Raw genomic sequence first — 25914 nt, forward strand, 5'->3', positions numbered from 1 at the left:
CATTAATAAAGTTCATAAAAATTGTCTGGATAAGTTGAATGGTAGTCTTCCTTCTCCCCCTTCAGAAGTACAGTATGTTAATTCAATAGGACATGTAAACATTCAAATCCAATTTATACAACTATTGAAAAATAAAATACTGTAACAATAAATAATCTTTGCCATTTGCTTCTTTGCATTGATTTCCCATCATATCCTATAGTTAATATACTGGGAGTTTGAGAGCTGATTTTTGCAGCTACAGTAATGTTGACATTATGTAAACAATGGTTTGTTTTTCAGTGAATCTGAACACAAGAAAGTATTAATCTCCTTGACAAAAAATAAGTTTTCAAACTTTTTATTTCATCTGTATTGAAACTGGGTTGATACTCTATACCGTCCTTTTATTTTAGAAATACCTTCCCTTTGCTCTATAAAAACACAGTAGTAAGAAAGATTTTGTTTGTTTGCTGCAGGATGATCAGCTTTAGTTTTAGGAGCTATATTAAATATATGCTTAAACATAAGATGCTGAATAGAACAGGGGCTTGTAGGGTGGAGGTTTTCTAACCTGTTTGCTCTATAGTATTGCCATATGTGGCTCCTAGTGCAAACTTCTGTTCTGACATGCTATTGAGTTTTCCACTGATAATATATTAGCACAAGACAAAGCAAAGGAAATTATTACTTTTACATAAATACCCATGAAAATTACTGTGTTAGTGTTACTCAGCTGGCTGACTTGTTTGGGCTGATGAGCTGATGTGGAGGTGTAATAGTAGTGGAGAGGGAGTCTTTAGTAGTAAAAGACAACTTGTTATTCCCGTTTTCAAAGCCCACTGTGTTTTAGTCAATGTGTTTTCCTAAGTTGTAAATTAGGAAAAAATTAATTCATGCACAGTGTAGAAAACATGGGATGTTCTGGCATGATTTTCTCTTGAGCTTGCATTAGAACTATGCAAGAATTCTTAGTACTATGAAAAACCATTGGAAGTAATTACAATGTGGTGGTGGTATTATTATTATTATTAATTTACCATACAGAAATTCCTTTTGAGAGGCTAGTTTCTAAGTAGTGAAAAATAGAGAAAGGTTTGTTTGAAGCTGTGTGTATAAGATTTATTTTCTCTTTTAAGAATTATTTTGTTGTGGTTCTGTTTGAGAGAGTTTGGTCAGAACACAAATAAAGGTACTAAGAAAAAATAGAAGAAAAACCCTCTTCACTCTGAGGCTGGTTGAACACTGGCACAGTTGCTTAGAGAGGTTGTGGACTCTCCATCCTTAGAGATTTTCAAAACCCAACTGGACACAGTTTTGGGTGACCTGCTCTAGGTGACCTGCTTGAGCAGGGTGTTGGATTTGGAATGGATTGAGAATAGTCTCAATTTTCAGCTGACATAAATATGTCAGAGCCCTAATATATATTCCAGGAAAGTTTTCATCTACAAAAATTGTATCATGAAGTGGGATAAATAATTGTTTATGGAGTGGAATGACATTTCTCATGATACTATTACTGAATAATTACTTTGTAATTAGTTTAGATCTGTTGTACATCTTTGCAGGTAAGGAACTATTAAATATAAAAACACTTACTAAATGGATACTGTACTTTGTGTCTTGGATTATAATGAATTTACATTTTATATGCATGTTTCGTAATGAATTGTGCATAGGAACTTGCTGATGTAATTAACAGATTGTAGCACATATAAGAATTGTTTGTGACAAAAGTGTATGAGGCAACAAAGATCATATAATTGGCTAACTGCTGCAGTGAAATCAAGCTGTAGTTAACAAAAGCTGTTAAATAAAATCCTGCACTGAGATGGTGGCATTTATTGCTATTTTATGTTTAATTTTATATTAAGAACAAACAAAACTAAAGCTGCATTGCAAAAATACTTTGAAACAGCTTGAAAAATTTTGGACATTTGGTAATTATACTATCTGAATTATCCCTTTTCCTGTGATGCTGTGTAACGGAAATGATTAGCCTTCACAGGAGCGAGAAAGTGGTTCAATATTCATTAATCTGGGAGTACCACTTGAGAGGCACAGTATTTAAAGCAAGGTATGCGTCATCCATTAAAGAATAATTTATTTACTTGTAATTAAATAATTATGCTTCTCTCTCTTGCAGACTGTTCACTGAGGATGTATGGCTCCTGTTTAACTAGATTCGCTTTTAAGACCAGCGATGTTAACATTGATATCAAATTCCCCCCTAAGGTATGTAGATATTATCTTGTATTAACTGAGATTTTTTAAATCAAGGCCATCAACATTTATTTCTACTCCATTGCCTTCACCTTCTATTGAGGCGTACGGTGTTAGAATAGCACAAAGTATATAATCTTTGATTTGGTGTCAGGTGTGCTATGAATCCAGTGGGTAAAGTTTTCATTGCTTATTAGATAACTTTAATTCTGGTTTTTTGGACAATCTTATGCTAGCCTTTTTTAAAAATTTTTTGAGTAAGCATTGAAGCAATATGAAAATAGTTGGCTCTGGATAAGTGTGCTTTTATGTGCTCATGATTCAGACAGTAAAATCTTGTAGGTCTTCATTCCCCTCCCCGCCCCTTTAAAGGTGGGGCTAAAAGTGACAATTTTCCTTTTATGTTTTAGTCATTTGCAAGTAGATGTCACATCCCAGTTTACAGTTTACTGTGGTACAAAATTCCTGCAGAGCAGTATAACTTGCCTTTAAACATTTAAGTTGTTGGTTCATGTTTAGTATGATATTAGCAGCATGTTCTTGTTAGAGACACAGCTGCTGAACTTGCTCTTTTTTTCACTGCATGTGTTACAGTGGAATCTAAGATACCTGTTCTGGTTACATGCTTACACATAGCCTTTTGAAATGCAGTTAGGGAGCAAAACTGAGCCCCTTTTCAAACAATTGCATGTGGAGCGTACTGTAACTTTTTCATAAAGGCTCAAAGGTGGTGATAATTTTTAGCTTTTCTTTGAACTATTTACAGCTTATGTTTGAAACACCACTTAAGTTGATTTCTGGGGAGAAAAGAAAACACATTTAAAAATTACAACCTTTAAAAACCCTTGGGAAAGTACTGACATTAAATTCTTTATTGTTGTGCGTTTCTAGTGGCATATGTTGACATTGAAATTGTTGAATATGTGGCAAGTATTTTGTTTTAACTGTATGGAGTCTGTTAATATGGAACTAGAACAGAAGTATTAACTAAAAGAAAACTGGCTAATACGTTTACTAGTACCTGTTTTCATGGTGCAGACAGATACAGTTAACTTTTTCATTAATACTGACACATGATTTCACTTTTGTGAAAGAACATAGTGTTACTAGTTTGCAATCTAAGTAGTTTTAAACATAGTGTAAAATAAAATAGGTTAATCTGAATAATGTAACCGGCTCGACTTTTGTCATTTTAGATGAGTCAACCAGATGTTCTGATACAGGTGCTTGAAATCTTGAAGAACAGTGGTAAGTTTTAGTTGCATCTCACTTCTATTTAATTAATATTCCAACTGCTGTTCAGTTGTTTTTATGCTTATTTTTTCTGTAAACTTACAAAAATAGATTAGTTTTCAACCAAAGTGTCTGAGCTGTTTTTATGAATGTGATTTTTACGAATACCAGTGCTTGTGTAAATGAGAGATGAGAACTTGCAGCAGGAGAATGGCAGCCCAGGTAGTCCAGTTCAGATTGCCAGAATTTATGGTAATAGAGTTAGATGCCAGGTCAAACAGTATGTAACTTTGTAGGAGAAATTCTAAGCAGTAAACGCAAAAGCCACTTTCCACTTGCATGTGAACATCAGTGAGAACTATTACAAGACTTCTGAAACTTTAGCTTCCTGGTTCTGTCAGGAAGTCATCTAATCCTGTAATCCGCACATCTTGAACCAAGTGACACAAGTAGCATTGCATTTTTGATCCTTCAGGAAATTTTGATAGGTGAGCTCCGTAAGTGGTTCTCAAACTATCCTGGTGGTTTGTCGGAGATTCAATCTTGTCTCTTTCAAATGTAAAGACAAAAACGTTCTAGAGGAGATACCAGCCCAGTTTCCTGAGAAGGGTTTTTCTTTTTTTTTTTTTTCCCCTGCTGGCTGTGTGATACTGGTGGTGAGCATCAAAAGTATCCAGAAAATACTGCTTACTGGTTAGCTACGCAGCACTTAATTTGAGTTGTTCCGTAAAAGCATGGTATAAATGTAATAGTTTTAAAGGCACAATTGGGAAAACTGTAAAAGACTTTCGTACATAATGGTTTTTTTCTCCTTGCTCAGCTGTCTACTCAGATGTGGAGTCAGATTTCCATGCCAAAGTTCCTGTTGTCTTTTGCAAAGATGTTAAAAGGTACGTGTCATTGAAAAGGATTTTTAATGAGATACCAATTTCTACTATGCTTGTTCATAGCAGCTACTTGCCTGCACTGCTGACAAGAAGTATTACTGTAATATTTAGCTAACATTCATGTTAAAGGGGAATTGCTCATACACAAAAATACAATCTAGAAGGAAAGCTTTGCTTTGTCTTTGTGCCTCATTAGAGGTCATTAGTTGTAGGAGTCTGAAAATACCAGTTCTACTTTGGGTTAAATAGGGGAAAAGTGGAATGGTTTTCAGCTGATATTTAAAATTTCTGCCAGCAGTTTAATCCAAGGCTTTAAAACATTTTATAAGATACACATTACCAGTAAGGACACATTGTCTGGCAGTTTCAGTAAATTCCTAAGAAGTATAAACCTCTAAAATGAAACATGGTTGCTGTATGATGTCCACATTGCTTTGACTGGCTAGAGGTATGTGATTGAAACTCTGCAGAAGTAAATGCAACGAGGGTGGGCATATCTTCTCCTGTATTTGTGGATTATGCAAATGCCTTGTAAGTACCAAGAGAATAGAAATAATTATTCTGAGAAGCAAACCAAAAGTTTTTAGAGCAGCTGTTGTGTGGACTTACCAACTCTTAATACGCAGCAGGCCTGGGGGTTTGTTTTATTTAGTTAGTTAGTTAGTTATTTGGTATGTGGAAGATATACATGGAGTTTGAGTTGTGTTAAGATTGCACAATTAAGTAATGGCAGAACTTAGAGCAAATTCTTATGACGTCTTAGATTTTTAGCTGTAGTGAACTTTTGTAAGTTCTAGATCCAACTGATGAGTTAATAGTAAAGAAAATGTGATTATATTCTGTAGCTTTTGTCTAAAAAGTTCAGGCCCTTACATAGGGAGGCACTGATGCATGTTTTTATTATCGGGATGTGATGCTCTATCTCCCCCCTGCCCCAAGCATCATCTGTGATATGATGGCTATAACTCTTTTTATCTGTTTTACATTTGTAATTACAGTGGTTTGACATGTAAAGTAAGTGCTAGAAATGATGTGGCTTGCCTTACCACTGACCTGCTGGCTGCACTTGGTAAACTGGAGCCTGTCCTTATTCCCTTGGTTTTGGCTTTCCGCTACTGGGCTAGAGTAAGTTTATAAATATTGAGGATAATTAAATATGTTTATTTCCTCTTTTTAAGTACTGCATACAATGTAATGTATAATATATCATGAATATGTTTGTAGAAGAGAACTTCATGCCACTAGTTCACCTCTTATCTTAACAGGCCAGAATGAGACTGAAGGTTTTGGTGTGAAACTGTAAATATATATGAAGCTTCCGCTATTCTGTTAGCAAGCTATTACGTTAGTTCCTTAAAACTAGTTGACTGATCCTTGAAAATCAGCTCAACAGAGCAATCAGGTCTTGCAAACTTTCTGCTATTGAGGTCACATTGAAAAAAGTTAAATTGCTCGAGAAAGGGTCTGTCGTCATAGCCTGCTGTATTTCTTACAGACGTCAACGGTGATCACAGGAACCAAGTTACAATGTTCACAGCCATTGTAACTGTCTTGTAATTCAGTCCTGAAATTGCTGCCAGGCCATACATGAGTTATAATGTCTTGGCTTTATTGAAAAATCAGTTGCATGGTATTATTATTGTTGCTTGATTTAGCAAGGTGCTTTTACAAAAGTTCCTGTTTTACAACATATCAGTAGCAGCAGTAGAAACTACAAAGAACTGTTCAAAGTCTAATATGTTTATTACATCTCTCTTGAGTTCCCGTGGAAGAGATCAGTATCAGATTACAGCCAGATACTTAAAATCCCCATGCCCATATGTGAGATACTGCACAATAACAAAAACCTGATAGTTGACTGAAGTTCTAGATAGGAACATAAATGTGTCCCACAGTCACAAAATGTGATGAAACTGAAGAGAATAACGTATAATAAAATAGTATAACTTAAGACACTCTATGAATTATTATAATTTGCATTTTGTCTGTACGTGGCATGGCATGACAACTGCAGTTTCTGAGATAAAAGGATTTTCTGTTTTACTTTAGTATGTATCTCGCATTTCTTTTGATATTTGTCTTTTACAATAGATTTTAAATTAAAATACTGATGTTACATCATAAAAATGTTGTATTCTCTTACAGCTCTGTCACATTGACTGTCAGGCTGAAGGTGGGATTCCCTCATATTCCTTTGCCTTAATGGTGATATTTTTTCTTCAACAAAGAAAACCACGTATTTTACCATCCTATTTGGGCAATTGGGTAAGTGCTTTGGTAATACGGTAACATTATTGTTAAATAGTTGACGTTATTTCTGTGTTCTGCAAGGTCATAAAATGTGCAGAATTCAATTACCTAAGAAATTTGTAAATAAAACGCATCGGTACTTAATCCTCACACAGTTGATGCCTGATGATTCTGATGACTTTTAAAAAAAGGCAGCTGCTATGGCCTGTGCAATTGTGTCATGCTGTATTTTGGAAAAAAGGCAAATATTTTCTTCTTTAATTCTCTGAATTTATTTCTCTGATATCGGTTATTCTTGAGGGGGATAAATATCACAATTGTCAGTGTTAACCTTTGGTGAAAACTTTTGGTTGTATGTATTATATACAGTCTTGTTTCAGAGCTACTTTAATTGTTGTTAGATTGAAGGCTTCGATTCAAAGAGGCCAGATGACCACCAGCTGAAAGGTATAGAAGAAGAGGAGTTTGTACGGTGGGAGTACAAACCACCAACAAATGGTGCAGCAAAAAACTCAGTTGGAGCGGAAAGTAAAACTAAAGTTGAACAACAAAAAGGTGGTGGTAAAAAGGTAACAAGCTCGGAAGTGGACAACCAAAGTAATGCAAAGGAGAAACACGGCAATGTAAGTCATGGCTTTATTTCGTTGAAAACCATATTCTATCTCTTATCCTTGTTTTTTATCTTTAAAAATTAATATTGGATGGAAACCAGGAAAAAAATGGGAATTTTCATTTCTTATTGCAGTTGAGCATTCTTGTCCATGTGTTTCAGTCTCTCTTAGCATTCAGAACCCCTCATCAAGTTTCACTGGGGCAACTGTGGTTAGAACTGTTGAAGTTTTACACACTGGAATTTGCTTTGGAGGAATATGTCATCAGCATACGGGTACAAGAACTCTTAACCAGAGAGAATAAAAACTGGCCTAAAAGGCGAATAGCCATTGAAGGTAGGATAATAACCTTTTCTAGTTCTGTAGTCATCCCGCATTATTATCTTTCTTTACCTAATACTTACAGGTCTGTCACAAGAAGTCTGGACAATAAACTAAGTCAATAATCAGAGGAGAAAGTAAATTGGTTTTTTTATATTTTGTCAGCTATTTAGTCTGTTTAAAGACAAATTTTCTGTTTAATACTACTTTTTGCAATTCTGGTCCTTGAAGTACAAAGTGTAAATTTGTCTCACTGTTTCTCACCATTCTTATCTCTTATCTGTTTCATTCTTTCTATAAGCTATTATTTATTCCTTTTTAATAATTCTGATATGAATTTTCAGCACCTATAGCTGCATTTCCAAAAATCACAATGTATTTTGAGTGTTACCAGCTATCAGTTTGTTTCCTCTGACTCTAATGCAGACTGAGCAGAGAGGTTAGCTCTTATCAGAGTGAACTGGAGCAAACCCATCGAAGTAACACGCGCGCACACACACAGAGAGCACCTTCCGTTGTCCCTTTCCCTGTTGGTAGTATTTCCATACTGTGAAACGGAATGGCATGTCATAGGCTGTGCTTCAGGGCCTGAATATCCTGCTAAGGGAAGTGATTTTTTCAGGGGGTGAGACCATATGAATTTGGTGATAATACATACTCTGAGTTATATATGTTGAGGAGAGAAAGAAAGAAAATTATTTTGTCTATTATTTCTTTATAACTGGAAGACATCTTTATTTCTGTTTCTCAACTCAGAAAAATATGTAAACAATACTTAACAGTGAAGGTCACAGAGGAATGCATGGCATTCTGAATTGGCCTTAATAGAGAAATCGGGTATTTGAGGAAGGCTAAGAAACTATTTAAGGTGATATTTTTATAAAAGCATAAATAATGAATTTTGGACACTTTCTAGAGATGTTGATGAAGTTGAAGCTTTTCTGTAACACATGAGGTGATGGAGAGGACAAGGAGAAATAGGTCGAAGAGAATCATAAAGACAGAGAATGAGTTACTAAAGGTATATTGAAGGACGAGTCAGTAAGGTACAAGAAGAGCAAGAAGGAAAAGTAAAAAGGAGAAAAACAAGCAATGAATTGTTGAGGCACATGTTGAGTAGTGAGATCACTCCTGAGGCTTTAATTTCCTCTCCTAATTCTTTTCTTCAATCACTTTTAGCTAGAGAGTTTTAAAACTAGCATAGTGTTTATTCAGCATGTGGGAAACCTCTAAGATGAAAGGGCAAATTATTGAGGAAGAAACAGGTAATAATTTCAAAAAACAGATTGCATTTTGGTTCTGATACCTGCTGTTGTTGTTGTGTTGTTTTTGTTTCTTTGTTTTATGTGGTTTTTTTTGTTTTGCTTTTGTTTTTTTTAATGTTAAGTTTGTAACTGAAATTATGAAGTAACAGAATCTCAGTTTGATACTATCTTCCCAGGCAAACTTATAGCAACTATGCAAGTGCTCTTTTTACTTGGAAAACATGTTTGATCTAGAAATCGCTAGGAAGGACTAAGAATGAAACCTGGTGAGATTGGTTCATATAATCCTTATAACCTTAATGTTACTCTTAGAGAAATTAATTTCTTAAGGGAAATGCAAATCCTTCTTCAGTGAAGGAAAAAGTTCAGGCAGGCCTACATTTATTTTGCCTTTGTATGTTTATTTTCATTTCTAGTTTAGAAATTGACTGTAATATAATGGTACAATATACCTGTGGTTTTCTTTTTAAATAACACTATTTAGAATGGTTTATGATAGCCAACCATTCATGGCCACACGTGTGTTATGTTTTGTATGGAAGAAGTCCAAAAAACCTTGTGGGCCCTACATTCTCTAAGTATATCCAAATACAGTTCTGGATTATACTATAAGAATCTCTTTTTAACTGCCGTATCATAACTTAGGTATTTCAGCTGCTTTAGTGAAATGTAGAAATTAAAGTTACTAATGAAATTGTTCTTTTTCTTCCTAGATCCTTTTGCACTAAAGAGGAATGTTGCACGAAGTCTAAATAGCCAGATGGTATTTGAGTACATCCTGGAGCGATTTAGGACAGCATATAAATATTTTGCATGTCCACAAAGTAAAGATGGGATTAAATCCAAGCTAGATACCAAGAAAAAAGAAAAAGGGAAAATCAATAATAAGAAATCCACAAGATCTGAAGAGCCTGTAGCCAACTGTTGCCTTCCACAAGGGGAAAAAGTTGTAGATAAACAAAATATAGGAAGTGGATGTAACATACCAGAGAACGAACTTGAATGTAATGAAGTGGTAGAAGTTGTAGCCAAAAGATGTACTTCCAAGAACATAGACTCTTTGCTACTTTCAACATTGGACTCTAGTTACGATGAAGACAAAGAAGAAGCTTTATCCCTTATTTCTAATGAATGCTGTGAATTAAAGCAAAAATCACTCAAAGGGAGGGATGATTTAGAAATTTCAGTTTGTGTAACTGAAGATGAGCTAAGCCACCATTGTAACTGCAGTGAACATCAGCCCTATGACACAAATTCTAGTAATGAATTTTCTGATGCTGAAAGTAGACAGAGTCTGGTAACAGAGTCTTCTCAGAATAAGTGCACTGGCACACCAGCTACCTCGCCCAACTGCAAAGCAATGGTGGAAGCTCATGATCTCAAAGATGAAGGCAGACTCTCCACAGAAGAAATGCATTATGTGTTCGATAAGTTTATTTTGACTTCAGGAAAGGTAAGCTGTGTATTTAAGTGGTGCTGGTCATGTATTAGTGGGCTATTACTTTTAAATCACTAAAACTAAGGGTGGATGGATGACAGGATTCTCCCAGTTTCAGTCTCTGTTATGAATGGTAGCTCTAGCCTTTTTAGAGTACCTGTTATTCAGGACTGGAAAACACCGAACCTGTATGCCATTTGGACTAGATGGTCTGTTGCCGCCGTCTTATGCAAAGCTTTCTGATTTCCACAAAAAAAAAAAAACCGACCACACCAAAAATAAACAAAACCAAGAAAAAACTCCAAAAAACCCACTGAGTTTTGTTTTTTGGTTGTTTTGTGGGTTTCCCCCCCCCCTTCCTCTCCTACTTTCTTGTAGAATTTCCAGTTGCTCTTATGCACTGTGAGAACTAAATGCAGCCTATTGAGAGATGGTGTCCTGTTCTTTGTAGAGACTTTGTTGCTGTTCAGATGTTAATGAATGCATGTTAATGTTGCATGACTTACATGGAAATGTTAGGTCTGTTGAACTGTCTTAAAAGTAAATTGCATTTGTGCACCTTTTTTTTTTTCCCCAAAAGCCACCAACTATAGTATGCAGCATCTGCAAACGGGATGGACATTCCAAAAATGACTGCCCAGAGGATTTCAAGAAAATTGATCTAAAACCACTACCACCAATGACAGACAGATTTCGGGAAATACTTGATATAGTGTGTAAAAGGTGTTTTGGTAAGTTGGAAAAGTGTTTGTACTCCATTGTAAACTGTGATCTGTAATCTGGAAAAATAAAAACTGTAGGGTTAAATGACTTATTCCAGTAAATTCAGTGGGAAGAAGCTCTTCCAGGTACCCTAGGCTACAAATTGATCAATATTTTTATTTTCATACAATCCATGGTTGTGATATCAAATTCTTATAACAGATTTGAGAAACTAATAGTATACAGGATTTTTCACTGGGTTTGTAAAAAGTTACTAGTGTTCCCAGAAATTAGGCTCTGGGCACTAGTTTTTGTGTTTGTCAAATTCTATGGCTTCTTTTGGAAAAAGCCCCTTTTGGGTGCTGTGGTGGGTTAACCTTGGCTGGATGCCAGGTGCCCACCAAGCTGCTCTGTGTTTGAATGATTGCAGAAAAATCAGATGTCTGAAATAAAATCCTAACAACTCTAATGATATCATAAAAAAGAAAAACCCATATTCAAGGAAACTAAATGTAACAAAAAAAAAAAAGAGTATCTGATACTTTTAATTAGCTGAAAAAGATTTTTGAGGTAACTGAATGTCACATCTGACTGTGTTTTAACTTGTTTTTACTTAGATGAATTATCCCCTCCTTTATCTGAGCAACAAAACAGAGAACAAATTCTGGCAAGTTTGGAAAGATTTATTCGAAAAGAGTATAATGGTATGTAACAATAGGTAGTGATTCTTGATGATGCTTTCTTCATTCATGTTGTCCAGAGCATGAGGATGTAACTTGTCTCATTATCGCTCATTTTCCTTGCTTAAAGCAGTGGCATCTCTTTTCCCTCTGTATGTAAAGCTATCTTGCAGACTTCTAAACTGAACATCCCTCAGTGCTATTGCATGGAAATGTCCCTAGAGTGAAGGAAGAGCTGCAAGAGTGATAATGCAGATGCAGGACTATTGCAGTCAGGACAAAAAGTTTGAATGGGCCCTGGCCAGTTGGGTTTAGTGTTATGTGGGTCGTGGGCCAAGGACTTTTGATGCCTAGTCACCAGTGTTTAAGTACCTTAGAAATCTTAATGAGTTTTGTTATCTTCACATCCCTTTTATAGAATAGGCAAAAGTATTTTACTGCAATGATGGAAGTCAAGGCGCAGAGACGGAAAGTGATTTTTTGGAGGTGTTGCAAAACAGTGCTAGAGCCAGGTACCAAACCCAGGTCTCCTGAATTCCAGTCCATTGCTCTACACAGAAGGCCATCCTTCCTGCTGTAGCTGGCCTGTGATCAAGGAACTGTGAATTGGACTTCGATCCACTGGCTATGTCCTCCACTTACTGGCAGCAGCTGAGAATTGAGACCTGTTACAGAGCCTTGAAAGACTTAAAATTTCCAATTCTATTAAAGGTTAGGAAAAAGCTGTGAATAGGTGTTATATGTATTTTCCTAGCATTGATTTCAGTTGGACAGATAAATGTATTCTTTTCAGTTAGGAAGAAATTGCTTCCTCTCAGTTACATAATTTTGCTTTCCTTTACAGGAATGAAAATGCATTATAGTACTGTGTTTCAAACAAAAATGTAAACAAAACAATTGGGAAAGAATGTTCCATAAAGCCTATTAATCTTACTGCTTGTACATTCTTGAACAGTATCTTATGGTTACAGAAACTTACTGATGGACCAAATTTACCTAGTCACAGGAAAAATATGCAACCTAGATAAAGTTTGAGTGGAACCAGAAATACTGCTTGGACTGCTTAAGAGTAGCTCTGTCTTATCTGTAGAGTAAAGCTGTTCTGGTGATTGGGTTTGCACATTATTTTGATTTATTTAAAACAGGAAAATGCAATCACATACCACAAAACATTGCACCACATTTAGAGATGCTATTTAATGGTTATAGTAACTCCGTAACATACCTCACTCAAAAATTCCGTGGGCTTTATCCTGCCTTACTTTCTATAAATAATTTTTAAAGTATTGTGCTTCCTTCTTTATTAAAGGTGAAGTCTTAGAAGTGGCATTGTAAGCTCCCTCTTAAAGCTCATTTTCTATGGGCACCTACACATCTCAGTTAAGCAATATTCCGTAGTAAGCACTTACCATTCAATTGTAAAAGAATTTATCTTTTTTTGGTCTACGGTTTTGATCAGACAAAGCCAGACTTTGCTTGTTTGGCTCTTCAAAGAATGGATTTGGATTTCGGGACAGTGATCTAGATATCTGCATGACGTTGGAAGGCCATGAAAATGCAGAGGTGAGAGTTTTGAAATTGATAAAATTTACTATTTTGAGTTTAAGAATTCTTTAAGGTTTTTTTGACTCAGCTAAGATTTCTGTGCATGGAAAAGGTAGGATTTTGCTAGTAGCACATTGGCTTGTTGCACTCTGCACAATTGAAGCAAGATACAGCCTATTTTACTTTTAGTGCCCTGTAAGCAGACATTTAGTGTAGATGTTCACATAGAGAATAAGAGTTACCAGTTTACGTAAATTCATGTGCTGGCTTATTGTTTACTACTTTTTGTACATAGACTTTTCCTCTATGAAATATATGTTTGATAGTAAATGTGCTTGTTGGGATAGGATCCATGTTTTAATATCTGAAACTGTGATATTTGTTTTTCCTAGAAATTAAACTGTAAAGAAATAATAGAAGGTTTGGCAAAAGTTCTTAAGAAGCATCCAGGTAGGTGTTTTAAAGTATTATTTGTTTTGTGTTTGCATTTACTATATATGTAGTTAATGGAAATGTTTTACGTACTAAAGTGTTGCTTCCCCAGGTTTGAGAAACATCTTGCCTATAACAACAGCCAAAGTGCCTATAGTAAAATTTGAACACAGACGAAGTGGCTTAGAAGGAGATATCAGTTTATACAATACACTGGTAAGCATCTGTTTGTGTTTGGTTTTGTGTTCAAAGAAAGCTTTTTAATTCGTTGTAACTCACTCAAATTATCATTTGAGGGAATAACTTTGAAACCAGAATTAAAATGCTTTTGTGTGTTTGGGGTTTTTTTTCTACATTATTTAAATTCAGCGGCCCACGCCCGCAGCCCAACCCAAGTAGCTATATAACCTGATGGCAGGGCAGCTCATGGCACACAAAGCATTTTTGTCAATGCTCTTGAAAAGCTACTAATGCCACATTCATCATGTCCTTTCTGCCATCGTGAATAGTACATCTCATCCCAGCTTACATCTAGCACAGTGAAATTGCACGATTTCTAATGTAGTGGGCTCACATTCACTTATGAAGAAGATGCAATTTGTGGAATTTGTTCCAATGTGAGTTGTCTTACTGACTTACTTCTTTGCTGGTGTTTTCCAAGGTTCTTATTGTTGTTACTGCATTAATACTGTCCTGATTACACCTTTCAGTTATGTTTCTGCAGGAAATGTTGCATGAATGTAACAGAATATTGTGATTTTTTGCTCTCCAATTGCATTATGCATCTTCTGTGCTTGAACTGCAGACTATACTATAATTAGCCATAAATTACATTGAAACACCTGTTTGTTTTTTTTTTTTCTCTTTTCCCAGGCGCAGCATAACACAAGAATGCTGGCTACATATGCAGCTATTGATCCTAGAGTGCAATATCTGGGCTATACAATGAAAGTTTTTGCAAAGGTAATATAAAAAGAAGGTACTTATTTGTATAATACAGTGTTTTCTGATATAGCCACTCACTGAGTTTACCTTTTGCTAATACCAACTGGAAAGGAGACAGTAGAATGCTATTAATATGAAGTGCACTTTCTTAAGCTGACTATGCTCCATCTGATTACGTGTGTCAGAATCAAGTTCTTTAGTCCTGGTATCTTCTGCTATCTGTTGAAAGGTTTCTGTCTAAGAGGAAGCTGATGAAAGGCAAACTTTGATTTTTTTTCAGTTTCAAACCAGCTACAATGCAAAAAAAACCCTAAACAACTACACAAAACTGGAAAAAATGGTAACTATAAGATGTAGGGGCATGTGGCAGTGCATGGGCTTCCCAAGTTTCCATATCTAGGACCAGCCCAGAGATTACTGCAACTTTCTTCTGGCCTACTTGCCATGTTTTACTTACTATAAAAGTCAGGAGTAGGTGTGGGTTGATGAATGAATGCCTAAGTCTCTATTTGATGTGCCTAGGACGTACACTTGATGATGTACCTGGGATATATACACTTGACTCTAAGAGTTAGGAAATACCAAACACCAAATTTCCTGCATCTTTTTTTCTTATGATATTCTAACAAAGTGTTATACTATACAGCCTTTGATAATTGAAACATGGTGTTTCTTTTTATTCAAGCTGCACTAGTAAATACACTCCCCAAACACATCCAACGAAAGCTTAGTGAAACAGGGAAATAAAAAATGAGTTATAGAGAATGTATCATGCTACCAGATGTTAATGTAATAAAATACATCAAGATGAATAAAATAACTTCGTTCCAGAATAGAATTGACGTGTTCATTTTACTGTCACCAAGACTAGTAATGATTTTTTTCTGCACAGTAGTGCAGAATATTGCCATGTCTCATCTGTGTCCAGATTAAAAATGCCTTGTGTTGATAATAATGAATCTTACTTTTTTTTTGTAGTATTGCATACTAGTGTATACATTCTAAAAATCTTACTGTAAAGACCAAGTTTCCAAGTTGTGGGACATACACTCTTGAATGTGTATGTGTGGAGGTGACTTCATAGCTATACAAATACTCTGTGTTTAAGCAAAATGCTTCCTCCTCTGTTTGCATTGGCAGAAAAACCAGGAACAGCTGTCACTGCTGCTGCTAATGTGAAAGTAATTTGTGAATCCCTGTTTTTTCCAGACCTAGGCGGTTAGAAATGTGTTGTTTGTTATGACACATGCTTGAAGCAAAGGATAGCTTAGAAGCAGGTGCTGTAGAAAGGTTATACTGTAATAAGATTTTCAAGCATAGTAAGGTAATTCACTGATGTTTGTTTTACGCTGTGTTGTGCAGGCTGGACCATGGTTTAATTAGGTATGTGTATGTATGCTAGCAAAATGCCAGGTATTGCCTAAGTTGCCAGTACAACATGGAAATACTTGTCTATTAATTAATTATTGAAAAGGGGAAACCAAAACAATAAGGAATCATAGAAACAACTCCAGCAACATGAGTTTAGGAGAATTAAATTTTACAGTATTGAAACCTGGACATCAGATGTGGAGGTTTGTTGGGATTTCTGTTTCGGGGGTTTTGATTTTTTTTTCCCCAATTTGGTGCATTATAAACTAAAAAAAAAATTTTGGCTATGAGAAGCTTTTCTGGTTTTATGTTAGTCAAATTATGCTGTGGATTTGCCAGATGGCACTTGTCTCTAAGGACATTTATTTTTCAGGCTTCGTAAAACAATTTTTAGTTATGAGATGAATGTATTTTCTGTTACTGGTGGGGTTTCTGTTTGCTCTCTGACGTAGTTGTTAGTCTTGAATAATAAAATGTAAATTCAGTATTTTGTTTAAAATGTATTTTTTTCAGCGCTGCGATATTGGTGATGCATCCCGTGGTAGTCTGTCTTCGTATGCCTATATTCTTATGGTTTTGTACTTTCTACAGCAGAGAAATCCACCAGTTATTCCAGTTCTTCAGGAGGTAGGTTTTCAGAAGAAGAGGCTATGAAAATAGATGCACTGTTTCTTCAAGCCAAATATGAGAAGTCTGGGCTTTTAGGATCAGGGGGATGAATGAAACATGGGACCTTTCTGCATTAGAAGGTTCCTAACTCCCACTTGGTTTTAGTGGGTAGAACTTACCAAGAAAATTACAAAAAAAATGGGAATCTGTTGGACCTAAGTTCTGCTGTTACATTTACTTCGGGATTTTGGTCTTATGATGATATTTATATGCTGAACAGGATATAAAAAATTGGCAGGTGGTATGGAGAGAAGGGAATTGTAATTATGAGTCTGCGCCAGATGCTCTTGAGATGCGAGTCCAGCTCTTCCATCAGTTGTTGTCAGAAGCATTATTTATTGCCCAACACCTTATCTGTAAGAGGAAGAGTTTATTTTATGATTTGATGAGGGGGTAAAAAAGATAACTAATGCTTTGGTACAACTTTAAAGATACTATTTTACATGTGCCAGGAAACCTTATTAAGAAAATAACGTTCTGTACCTCCATTGCATGGGTGGGGAGAATATAATTAGTCAGCTATCTACCTCTTCCTGGATACACTCTGGAACTCCCAAGCACTTCTGAAAATTACCCCTTTCTGACTTTGTTGTTGTCTGTGTGCAAGAGGAAAATTGGCTTAAGTACTGCAGTTGAGACTCAGACTTTCTTGCTGATACTTTAGTAGTGGTTGAAGCTTGTTATTTTATTGGTACCCTGAGAGTGCATTTAAATAACAGTGGAATTTCCCCTTGGCTTTGCTAAAGTCAAAATGTAATAGGAGTCATATAAAGTCTCCTCAGAGATTTTGTGGGCAAGAGGGATGTCGGAATCTTGATGAGGTAATTCAGTCATGTTTTCTTAGTTGCAAAGAACAAGTAAAAATAAAATATCCAAATAATTTGAGAGAGGTATAGCAATAATGCAAAAAGACTTTCAGACTTTTTACCAATGGGAAATTCTGCTTATATAAGAAGCAGTTGTTAAAATTAAAAGATTTATATTGTTATATTATTTCTTACCAGCAAAACTGCACGTCTTTTATGGTGACTTTGAATTGGAGTGGTAACTGTGTCCCTCTCTATTTCGGCAGATATTTGATGGAAAACAGATTCCACAAAGAATGGTGGATGGATGGAATGCCTTTTTCTTTGATGACATGGAAGAATTGGTAATATTGTAATTTCAGAAGAGTCACTAAAACTTAAAGCTTGTCTTTATGGGAAAGCAATACATTTCTAACAGTGTAATATGTAAAAGAGTAGTTAAACTTCTGTATCCATATTATTATAACTTTCCAAATGAGTCCTGTTTTGCTTTTTCTCGGTTTATTTAAAATAATTTCTAAATAACATAAATTAGAAGGAATACTTTTTACTCTTAATAAACAGTCCAGGATTGAGGTGGTGTTAACTGTAGTGGTTTAACCTTACTTTAACCAGGTGAAACTGTTCATGGTAGACAAATTCATAATTAGAGAGGTAGTTCAGGAGGAGGAGTACTTCAGTAACTGTAACTGAATAAGTTGTGTCTTCAATTGCATGCAGAAGAAGCGCCTGCCTTCTCTTGGAAAGAACACTGAATCACTTGGAGAACTCTGGCTAGGGTTGTTGCGGTTCTACACTGAAGAATTTGACTTCAAAGAATATGTGATCAGCATCCGGCAGAAGAAGCTGTTAACTACATTTGAGAAACAGTGGACTTCCAAATGTATTGCCATCGAAGGTACTTATCTGCTGAATTTTGTTCCATTAATGAGGGAGTGATGTGTTGTCCCCGTTGCGCAGGATCTTTATGTGAGGAAACTACCATCAGTGTTTAAAAAAATACTGTTTGCAAGTCCTACAGCTTACAAATGAGATTAGACTCCTAACTTTTAGTATACATCAGTCAATTGCTCGTACTTTATTATGGTTAGTCACATACTTTGAAACACTCAGCATTGCTTTGCTATCATCTACTCTGTGAGTGCATTTGAAATGGGATTCTCTGTGTTAAAATAAAAATTTTTTGTTGCAGCATATTTTTTCCAACTCTGATTTGGTTTTCTCACTTCTTTACACAGATCCTTTTGACTTGAATCATAATCTCGGTGCTGGAGTCTCTAGGAAAAGTAAGCTATTAATGTCTACTAATGATTAATGTTCACTAGTTTCTAAAGTGTTGTGCCTTTTCTGTTGTTTTACAATAACTTTGTCTTTCTTCAATAGTGACCAATTTCATAATGAAGGCATTTATCAATGGGAGAAAATTATTTGGTACCCCATTCTACCCAACTGTTGGAAGAGAAGCTGTAAGTTTTCATAGTTTTTAGTATGTTTCTTGCTTTTCTTTGTCCACTGTATTAATGCATCCAAAGCAAATCTCTTGTATGTATTTATCAATTTGGTATGCACAGTATATGTAATTATACATCATCTGCATAAAATGTGCAGGTTAGTATTGGGCTCCTGCTATATAAAATTCACAGGAGTAGTTGGATGGGTGATGGGTATTTTTGGCAGGTTTGGAGAAAGTAAGCTTTTTTCGGGTTTTGTTTTTGTTTTTCATAAAACTTTTCATTGCGTGACATTAAGTGTTGCAGAAAACTGCAAAATGGGCTATAAAACCCAGGAACAGCTTTAGGAACTTTACTAGCTATTCATGTAGCTAAAGAAGAAAAACTCACGAGGTGTTACATTCTACTTATTTTTCCAGTTCGTGGGGAAAGTAAGGATTGCTGCCTAAGGAAGGAAAAGGACGATGATCGATTTTTTTTTTTTTTTTTTAATCAGTTGACATTCAAAATTTGCATAGTGAGTCAGGGTCAGGAATGTGTTCGTGCAACATCATATTAGAGAAAGTACTCCTCTGTGCTACAGGGTCCAGTCATCGATGTGTAATAGAGAACTATTTTTTTTTTATATGAGCAAATAAATCATCTGGAATTAATATTTTTAACATCTACTTAGAAAGGTGTTTTCTGAGACGGTTTAGAAGACTGTTCTCCCTGTAGCGTTCAACAGGATTTGTGTTTCTAAGGGATTTTGAAAATCTTTTGAAAGCTTTTATTTCCCCTCATCCTTCCCTATCTTCTCTTTTCCATTTGCTTCCTTTATCTGTGTTTTTTTCTGAGTTTGTATTAAATGTTCTTTGATGCAGTGACTCTGTTCTGTTTTGTGCTCTGCCTAATAAAATAGGATCTGTTTTTATTGGGGCTTTTGGGTACGACTGTGATACAAATAATAATGAATTACAGTGTGGATGTAGTTATCTGTAACTGACAAATATGTGAGCGTATGTAATAAATATTATTTTTTAATTGTTTACATACATGTTCAATACAAGGCTATAGTGCTTCTGGAAAGCATATACTGTGTATTTGTGTATGTGGTTGTTTGTTGTTTTGCCTCATCTCAGATTTTCACTGAGCATTTTACATAAGGATAAAAGGCAAGACAGAAGGCAGCCTTAGCATGCAAATGAGCTATCTCTTATGTGAAGGAAATAACGCCAGTGGTATTACATAGCATTTTATTTCTCCGAAGTGCCCAACAAAGAAGGAGTTCTCGCTCTCCTTCCTAAGCCAGTACCCTGTATTGCATGCAGCTTAGTGATACAGAGAGGAAACTGGAGCAAAAAGGTTCAGTAAATTACCTGTCTATAGTAGGACTTTGTTCCCGAGCTGTGGTTAGGACATTTCTAATTGTACCTCTATTTTCAGGCAAGATAATACTTTCACAATGTTTATGTTGCTCGGAGGCTGTAAACTGTGGCCTTTGCGCTGACATACATCAGAACTGCAGCTGTCCTTAGCAAATTCCAGGGGAGGGGAGTGATATAGGTCAGTGTGCAGATGCTCCATCTGTTTCCCACCTGAGCTTTTTTCTGTCTAGGGGGCTATAATCGTGTCATTTGGGAAGGGACATAAGGCTGCTTCGGAAAGCATACAAGCAGTGACTCAGATACCAAAATAGATCATATGCAAAAAATTGCCCTCTGAAGAGCCTTTGGGGAAGCAGAAGGTAGGCAGCAGGCTGGAGCCTGGATAAGCTGTTCTGCAAATTCAGCCTCTGGCCCTAAGACTAAATGCTTCTTTTTAGCCCAAACTGCTCCACATCTCTGAAAAAGCTGCCATTATTTAGGGGAGGAAAAGGACTAGGTATAATCTAAGAAGTAGTAAAATTTAGGGAACAATAGGAGATGAAAGCTGTCCATTTTGCTTTCATTTCTCAGTCTTGTAAATGAATGGTTTATATATTCTATGTCTGATGTGTTTTGGTAGGAATACTTTTTTGACTCAAAAGTGCTGACAGATGGGGAATTGGCACCCAATGACAGATGTTGTCGTGTCTGTGGAAAAATTGGTCACTACATGAAAGACTGTCCAAAGAGGAGGAGGTAAGCAATATACAAAGCAAACATAAAATCGTTGAGATTAAATCAGGAGGTAGATTTGGATATTTCAAATTTTAATGGAAATGAAGAATATGCTGAACATGCAGAGAAAATCAGAGTTTCATATCTGATCCTCAACTTCCCATCCTATTTTTGCTTTTCTTAAGACTATTTCTGGTCACGTCTTTAAATCTTAGAGTGTTCATGCAAGCACACACAGAATAAAGTCAACAGTCTATAATATGTTAATACTTTTGCTTCATGCAGTTACATCTTACCTTAAAATTTAGATGACGAAATTATCATTTTATAGTGTAGATATTCAGGTGGAGACCATATTGCCTGACTGCACAATTTGTAATGTATTAAAATGGATTTTCTGTAGTGATCATGTTCAGAAGACAGTATTGAATTTGAGTTGTTCTATAGATCTGATAATGTACCTCTGCAAGGCAGGTAAAAGTTAGTTTATTAAAATCTAGGAGTATTTAAAATGTACATAGTTAAGGTGCATTTCTGTAACATCATACTAGTGCCAGTCACTTAGTGATCTTACACTTGTACATTAGTTGCACTTACAAGTTTTGGATCCAGTACTCCTGCAAAAGGAGTCCCTAGTACATGCAGGTCAATGTCTTCAAAGAGAGTTTAGCAGGAATTGACAGAGAATGTGCACTCCTTGCATTTTTATGTCTTTGGATTTTTAATGACCCATTCAGTGTAGGTTGTTTGACTCCTCCTAAAACCTGTTGAAGCCCTTAGAATGCAGAAAAGTCTAGGCTTTTTCATTTACTCCTTATGTTCAGTTGTGTGCTCAGTAATTCTTCAAAAGATACTTGGTCTCTTCCTGCTACAAAGTCCTTACTTACAGCCTTTTGTTCAGTCAGCAGCGTTCAAGATACATGAAACTGGAGTGGAACCCTGAGGTCACAGGTTGACTATTTCTTTCAGCTGCTCCCTTAACATACTCCTCACAAGCAGTAGCACATTGAATTGCATCACCTCTTTCCCTACATCTGCCTCAGCAAAAGTTGTGATCTGCTCTTCACACAAACTGCTGTTACAGCATAGCCACACAGAATCTCTCTCAAATTGTATATAGAGCTCACAAAATAGTATCAATATTTAACAATCCTACACATATCATGTGGAAAAAGACCTTTATTTCTTGTCTTGGTTCCTGATCACTAGTTCTCCTGTTTGTTGTATTAGTACTAAGTGTTTGAAAGAGCCTCAGTGCTTTCTTTTACATCTCATGTAGGCTCAGGATGCTAATATACTCTTACAGAGAAATATGCCATCTCCAATCAGGGGGAGGTTATGTCTACAAGATGCAGCCAACTTGTTTTGTGTATATTCTGACTCAGTTGCATAGATCTGGGATTGTTGCATAGAACTACTCCCAAACTAACTGGCAAGCTAAGCCTACTTAACTGCAGGTATAGTTCTGCGCTCATACAGTCAGATAGCTTCTGGACACTTTTGGGGAGCTTCTAAGTTTGTTAAGTTTATACAGATTCTGCAAGTGTTTTTCTGGGATTCCTCAGATATTTGTATTCTGGTACAGCTGTTGGTTATGTAACCATTTCCTTTGAACATACCGATATAACAACTCTACAGAGATTTTTTTTTTTAGTGGTTTTGTGATGTTGCTAATAAAAATTATTATTCAGATTGAAGAAAAAGGAGAATGAGAAAGATGATGAAAAAGAAGTGAAAGAAGATGATAGAGAAACAAGAGAGAAAAGGTGTTTCATCTGTGGGGATGTGGGTCATGTTAGAAGAGATTGTCCTGAATTCAAACAAACCCGTCAGAGAAATAATAGCGTGCCAGGTAAGTTAGTTTATGTGTTGTTAGTATAATTTGAAAGTTCGGAGATCCCTTCTCTCTAGATTTCTATACAGACCTGGTAATTATCTTAAAAAATTTCTGCAACTAATTATTTCAGTCATTGCAACTACAGCTTTTAGTCTTAGTGTCGCTCTTCTTCAAGGGGAGTAATGCCTCCTGAAGTACAGTCTTTGCATGGGTGGTAAAAATGTACTCAGCAGTAAGTATAGTCTACTTCAGGGTATTGCATTATTCTTCTTCCACTCACAATGGGTGCATTTAGGAGTGGTAATAATAGTAATAATTGAATGCATTTCCTCTTCCAAATGTTTCTCAAATGTTAGCTAACCCTCCATCATCTGTGAGAGGTAAGTAAATGTATTTTCACTGAAAATCAGTGGTTTAAAGTAACACTTCCAAAAGCATATAGATGCATTAAGAAGCTGGATCCAGCTTTCAAATTACTGTTAGTAATTAGAGACAAGTCTAATTGCAAACCCATTCAAATTAGGCATTAGGTGCCTGCGGTACTTGAAAAAGTAGAGAAAGCAATCATAAATGACCTTGAGAGAGAACCTTGCTGCTTCTCTGTATTCTGTATCCCTTACTCACGCTCTCTTTTTTTTTTTCTTTCTTTGCCCAAAAGTTCTGCTGTTGCTATTGCTATTTAAAATCCCACTGCTTACAGCAATAGCGTGGAAATCTGTATAAAGTAGTGCTCCCGCCTGATAGCTAAGTGAGCTTTGTTCATGCTAGAATTTGTATTACTCAGAATTAGATTTTGGGTTTAGCTGCTATATCTTTTAATGTCGGGTGTTGCCAGTAAAGGGAAAGCTTTCCACTTAGAGGAGAGGTTAAAGACACTCTCTGTGTCACATGAGAGTTAAGGCCTTGCTGACTGCCAGTTCTCTGCTCATTATTCTGTCATTCGTAACCTTGTTGTTTTTATTAACGTTTTTGTTCCTTGATCAGGCACCCAGTTGGTCCGAAGCATGGTAAATTCACAGCTAGTGGCTGTGAGTCAGCAGCAAGTGGAACGACCCTTGCGCACTAGACAGTCATCAGAATGTGTAAGTTCCAATTAGCTATAGTATTGAAGTAAGTGAGCTGTAGCAAACCAGCGATCCTGGGCCATGCTAGGAACAGGTTTGCATGGTTTTTTGTCAACAGATTCTAGACTTTATAATGACAACATTCTACTCTGCCAGTTAATGAAACTTTGATTTATGACGTAGTGTCTCTTGGAGAGCGTTTGTGGTCTTTCAATATGGAAGCTACATAATCAAATTTCTTATGAGATAGCTTGCAATTCTGAAACGCCAACTTCATTATCTTTGAGATTTAAGCTAGGATGCCTTCTGAAGTCTTGTGCTTAGTTATTCTGGCAATGTTCTGGCGTTACTAAGAGAAGTAAAGCATAGCTCATCGTTAACATGCTGGAGACTTAGATTTGTGACTATCACGATTCTCTGTGGTTTAAGGGACTGTCATGAACAGGCAGGGAACACAGATGAGTCATACTTCAATTCAGATGTGATATATAGGGCAAAAGTCTGCCAGAGCACACTAGAAGCACAAACACAACTATGGGGAATTTTTTGGTAGTTTTCTCTCAGAATTTGTTCAAGTCTTATAGAACTAGATAAAATATGTTTAGGCTGCTTCTAAGTGGAGATGGATAGCAGAGGGTATTTGAGCAAATACAGTTGTTGGCATTTAATGTTTTTGGAGTACAGAACACAGCAGAAATTCATTAATTTTAAGCTATTAGTCTGAGAAACATGTGCCTGCTAATGAAGCTGGCAAGTAAGCAAACATAGGAATCAGGGCTGCTGATCACTAATGCTCTTTGTTCCATTTACTACTTTAGGTATAGAGTATTTCCTAACTGATCAGCAAGCATTTATTGGAATGTTTGCTCCAGTAACAGAGACCTCGTAACGTCATTCGTACTATAATAATATGCTGTTATGGAGGGACTGATACAGCCCTAATCTAAGTGAAGGGCTGAACTGCCACCATGCTATCACATGACACAGAAGTATCTTTTTAGGAGCCTTGTATTTCTGCTTGGGAAATTGAAACTGGACATGTGGGTGCACACACAAGTCAGGCACATCATGCACACTGGACTTACTGCATCTGCACATTCTTGTGTCATCTGGATGTCATGGACTCTGTGCGTGTGTTGCATGGTTGTCATTTGGCCAGGATTTCTTGGTCAATGTGTGCTGTCCAGGGAATGTTACTGGAGCAAGAGGGAGAGAAACGGGAAAGCAAGAGTTTGGAAGCAGACCAAGAGGCTGGAGCTTAACATTTCTCCTCTCCTGCTGCCGACATGTCCAGTGCATGCTTGTGGTGGTTTAATGTTTGCAGGAAGGCTGTAGTCAGTGCATGTGCTCTATTTTTATAACATCTAAACTGTTAGACTAGTCATTGTCTTTCAAATCCCAGGTTTTACCTTCTCTTCCTGGTTTGATAGAAAGGCACGGGAGGCACTCATACAGGAACAGTTGGAATAGCAACAGGGAGAAATCCCAGCTTCTGGGCTTCAGCTTTTGCCCAGGCAAAGGCACACAGCATGCTACTAGAAGGAACGCTCTGAAAGGCTGGCATGGGGAAGACCTCTGGTTATTGAAGAAAAGTGACTGCCAATTTAAGCAGACAGGCGAGCAGTCATGGATAGTGGAAAGCTGCAGAGACCTTTAACTTCAGATCTTTGACAGCAGCTGTGTACTTGGAGCTTAGCTGTCTGCTATAGTCTATGGAGGGAGACAAGCAACTCCAGGGGGTGATTGAGATCTGAGATTCAGGTAATCATCTCTGGCTTAGGTAGCTATCTGTCATTCTCATTTCTCCTTGGAGGCACCTATCTTATGCTATCACCATCTTGTCTCAGTGCTTAAAACCAGATTAAATCCAGACATTGATAATAAATTTTGGCAGATAAACTGGGGAATGCTTTTCCCAGCCACTCCAGTTCTTGAAGTGCTTCTCTGCTTAGTTGCAATACCAAACAGATGAATTAGGCTCATGCCTGTTTCTGTTGCTGATGAAGGGGAAAGCTTTGTAAGAGTGCTGCAAAGGTGGTAATAATTGCTGTTTCGGTGACTTTAGCTGTGGCCTAACATCAAGATATAGAGGTTGAAACTGGGTTTTTGGAGTTTCAATTTCTT

At 36.5% G+C, this 25914-nt stretch overlaps 1 protein-coding gene across 7 annotated transcripts in view; it reads left to right on the top strand.

Annotated features, from left to right (window-relative positions):
• The window catches only part of TUT4 (terminal uridylyl transferase 4), a 49591-nt gene that overhangs the window by 18373 nt on the left and 5304 nt on the right, over window positions 1–25914 (top strand). For all 7 annotated transcript variants that reach the window (XM_075155763.1, XM_075155762.1, XM_075155761.1 and 4 more), the window contains 22 exons: window positions 2126–2214; window positions 3399–3450; window positions 4256–4325; window positions 5321–5447; window positions 6468–6587; window positions 6974–7195; window positions 7345–7519; window positions 9483–10222; window positions 10788–10938; window positions 11527–11613; window positions 13049–13152; window positions 13527–13584; window positions 13679–13782; window positions 14440–14529; window positions 16396–16509; window positions 17624–17701; window positions 18078–18255; window positions 18596–18643; window positions 18741–18823; window positions 20795–20910; window positions 22581–22741; window positions 23711–23808. In XM_075155763.1, the coding sequence (XP_075011864.1) occupies window positions 2126–2214; window positions 3399–3450; window positions 4256–4325; window positions 5321–5447; window positions 6468–6587; window positions 6974–7195; window positions 7345–7519; window positions 9483–10222; window positions 10788–10938; window positions 11527–11613; window positions 13049–13152; window positions 13527–13584; window positions 13679–13782; window positions 14440–14529; window positions 16396–16509; window positions 17624–17701; window positions 18078–18255; window positions 18596–18643; window positions 18741–18823; window positions 20795–20910; window positions 22581–22741; window positions 23711–23808 (3065 nt within the window). The remainder of the gene's footprint in view (window positions 1–2125; window positions 2215–3398; window positions 3451–4255; window positions 4326–5320; window positions 5448–6467; window positions 6588–6973; window positions 7196–7344; window positions 7520–9482; window positions 10223–10787; window positions 10939–11526; window positions 11614–13048; window positions 13153–13526; window positions 13585–13678; window positions 13783–14439; window positions 14530–16395; window positions 16510–17623; window positions 17702–18077; window positions 18256–18595; window positions 18644–18740; window positions 18824–20794; window positions 20911–22580; window positions 22742–23710; window positions 23809–25914) is intronic.

Source organism: Calonectris borealis, chromosome 8, assembly GCF_964195595.1.
Source record: "Calonectris borealis chromosome 8, bCalBor7.hap1.2, whole genome shotgun sequence".
NCBI lineage: Eukaryota > Metazoa > Chordata > Aves > Procellariiformes > Procellariidae > Calonectris > Calonectris borealis.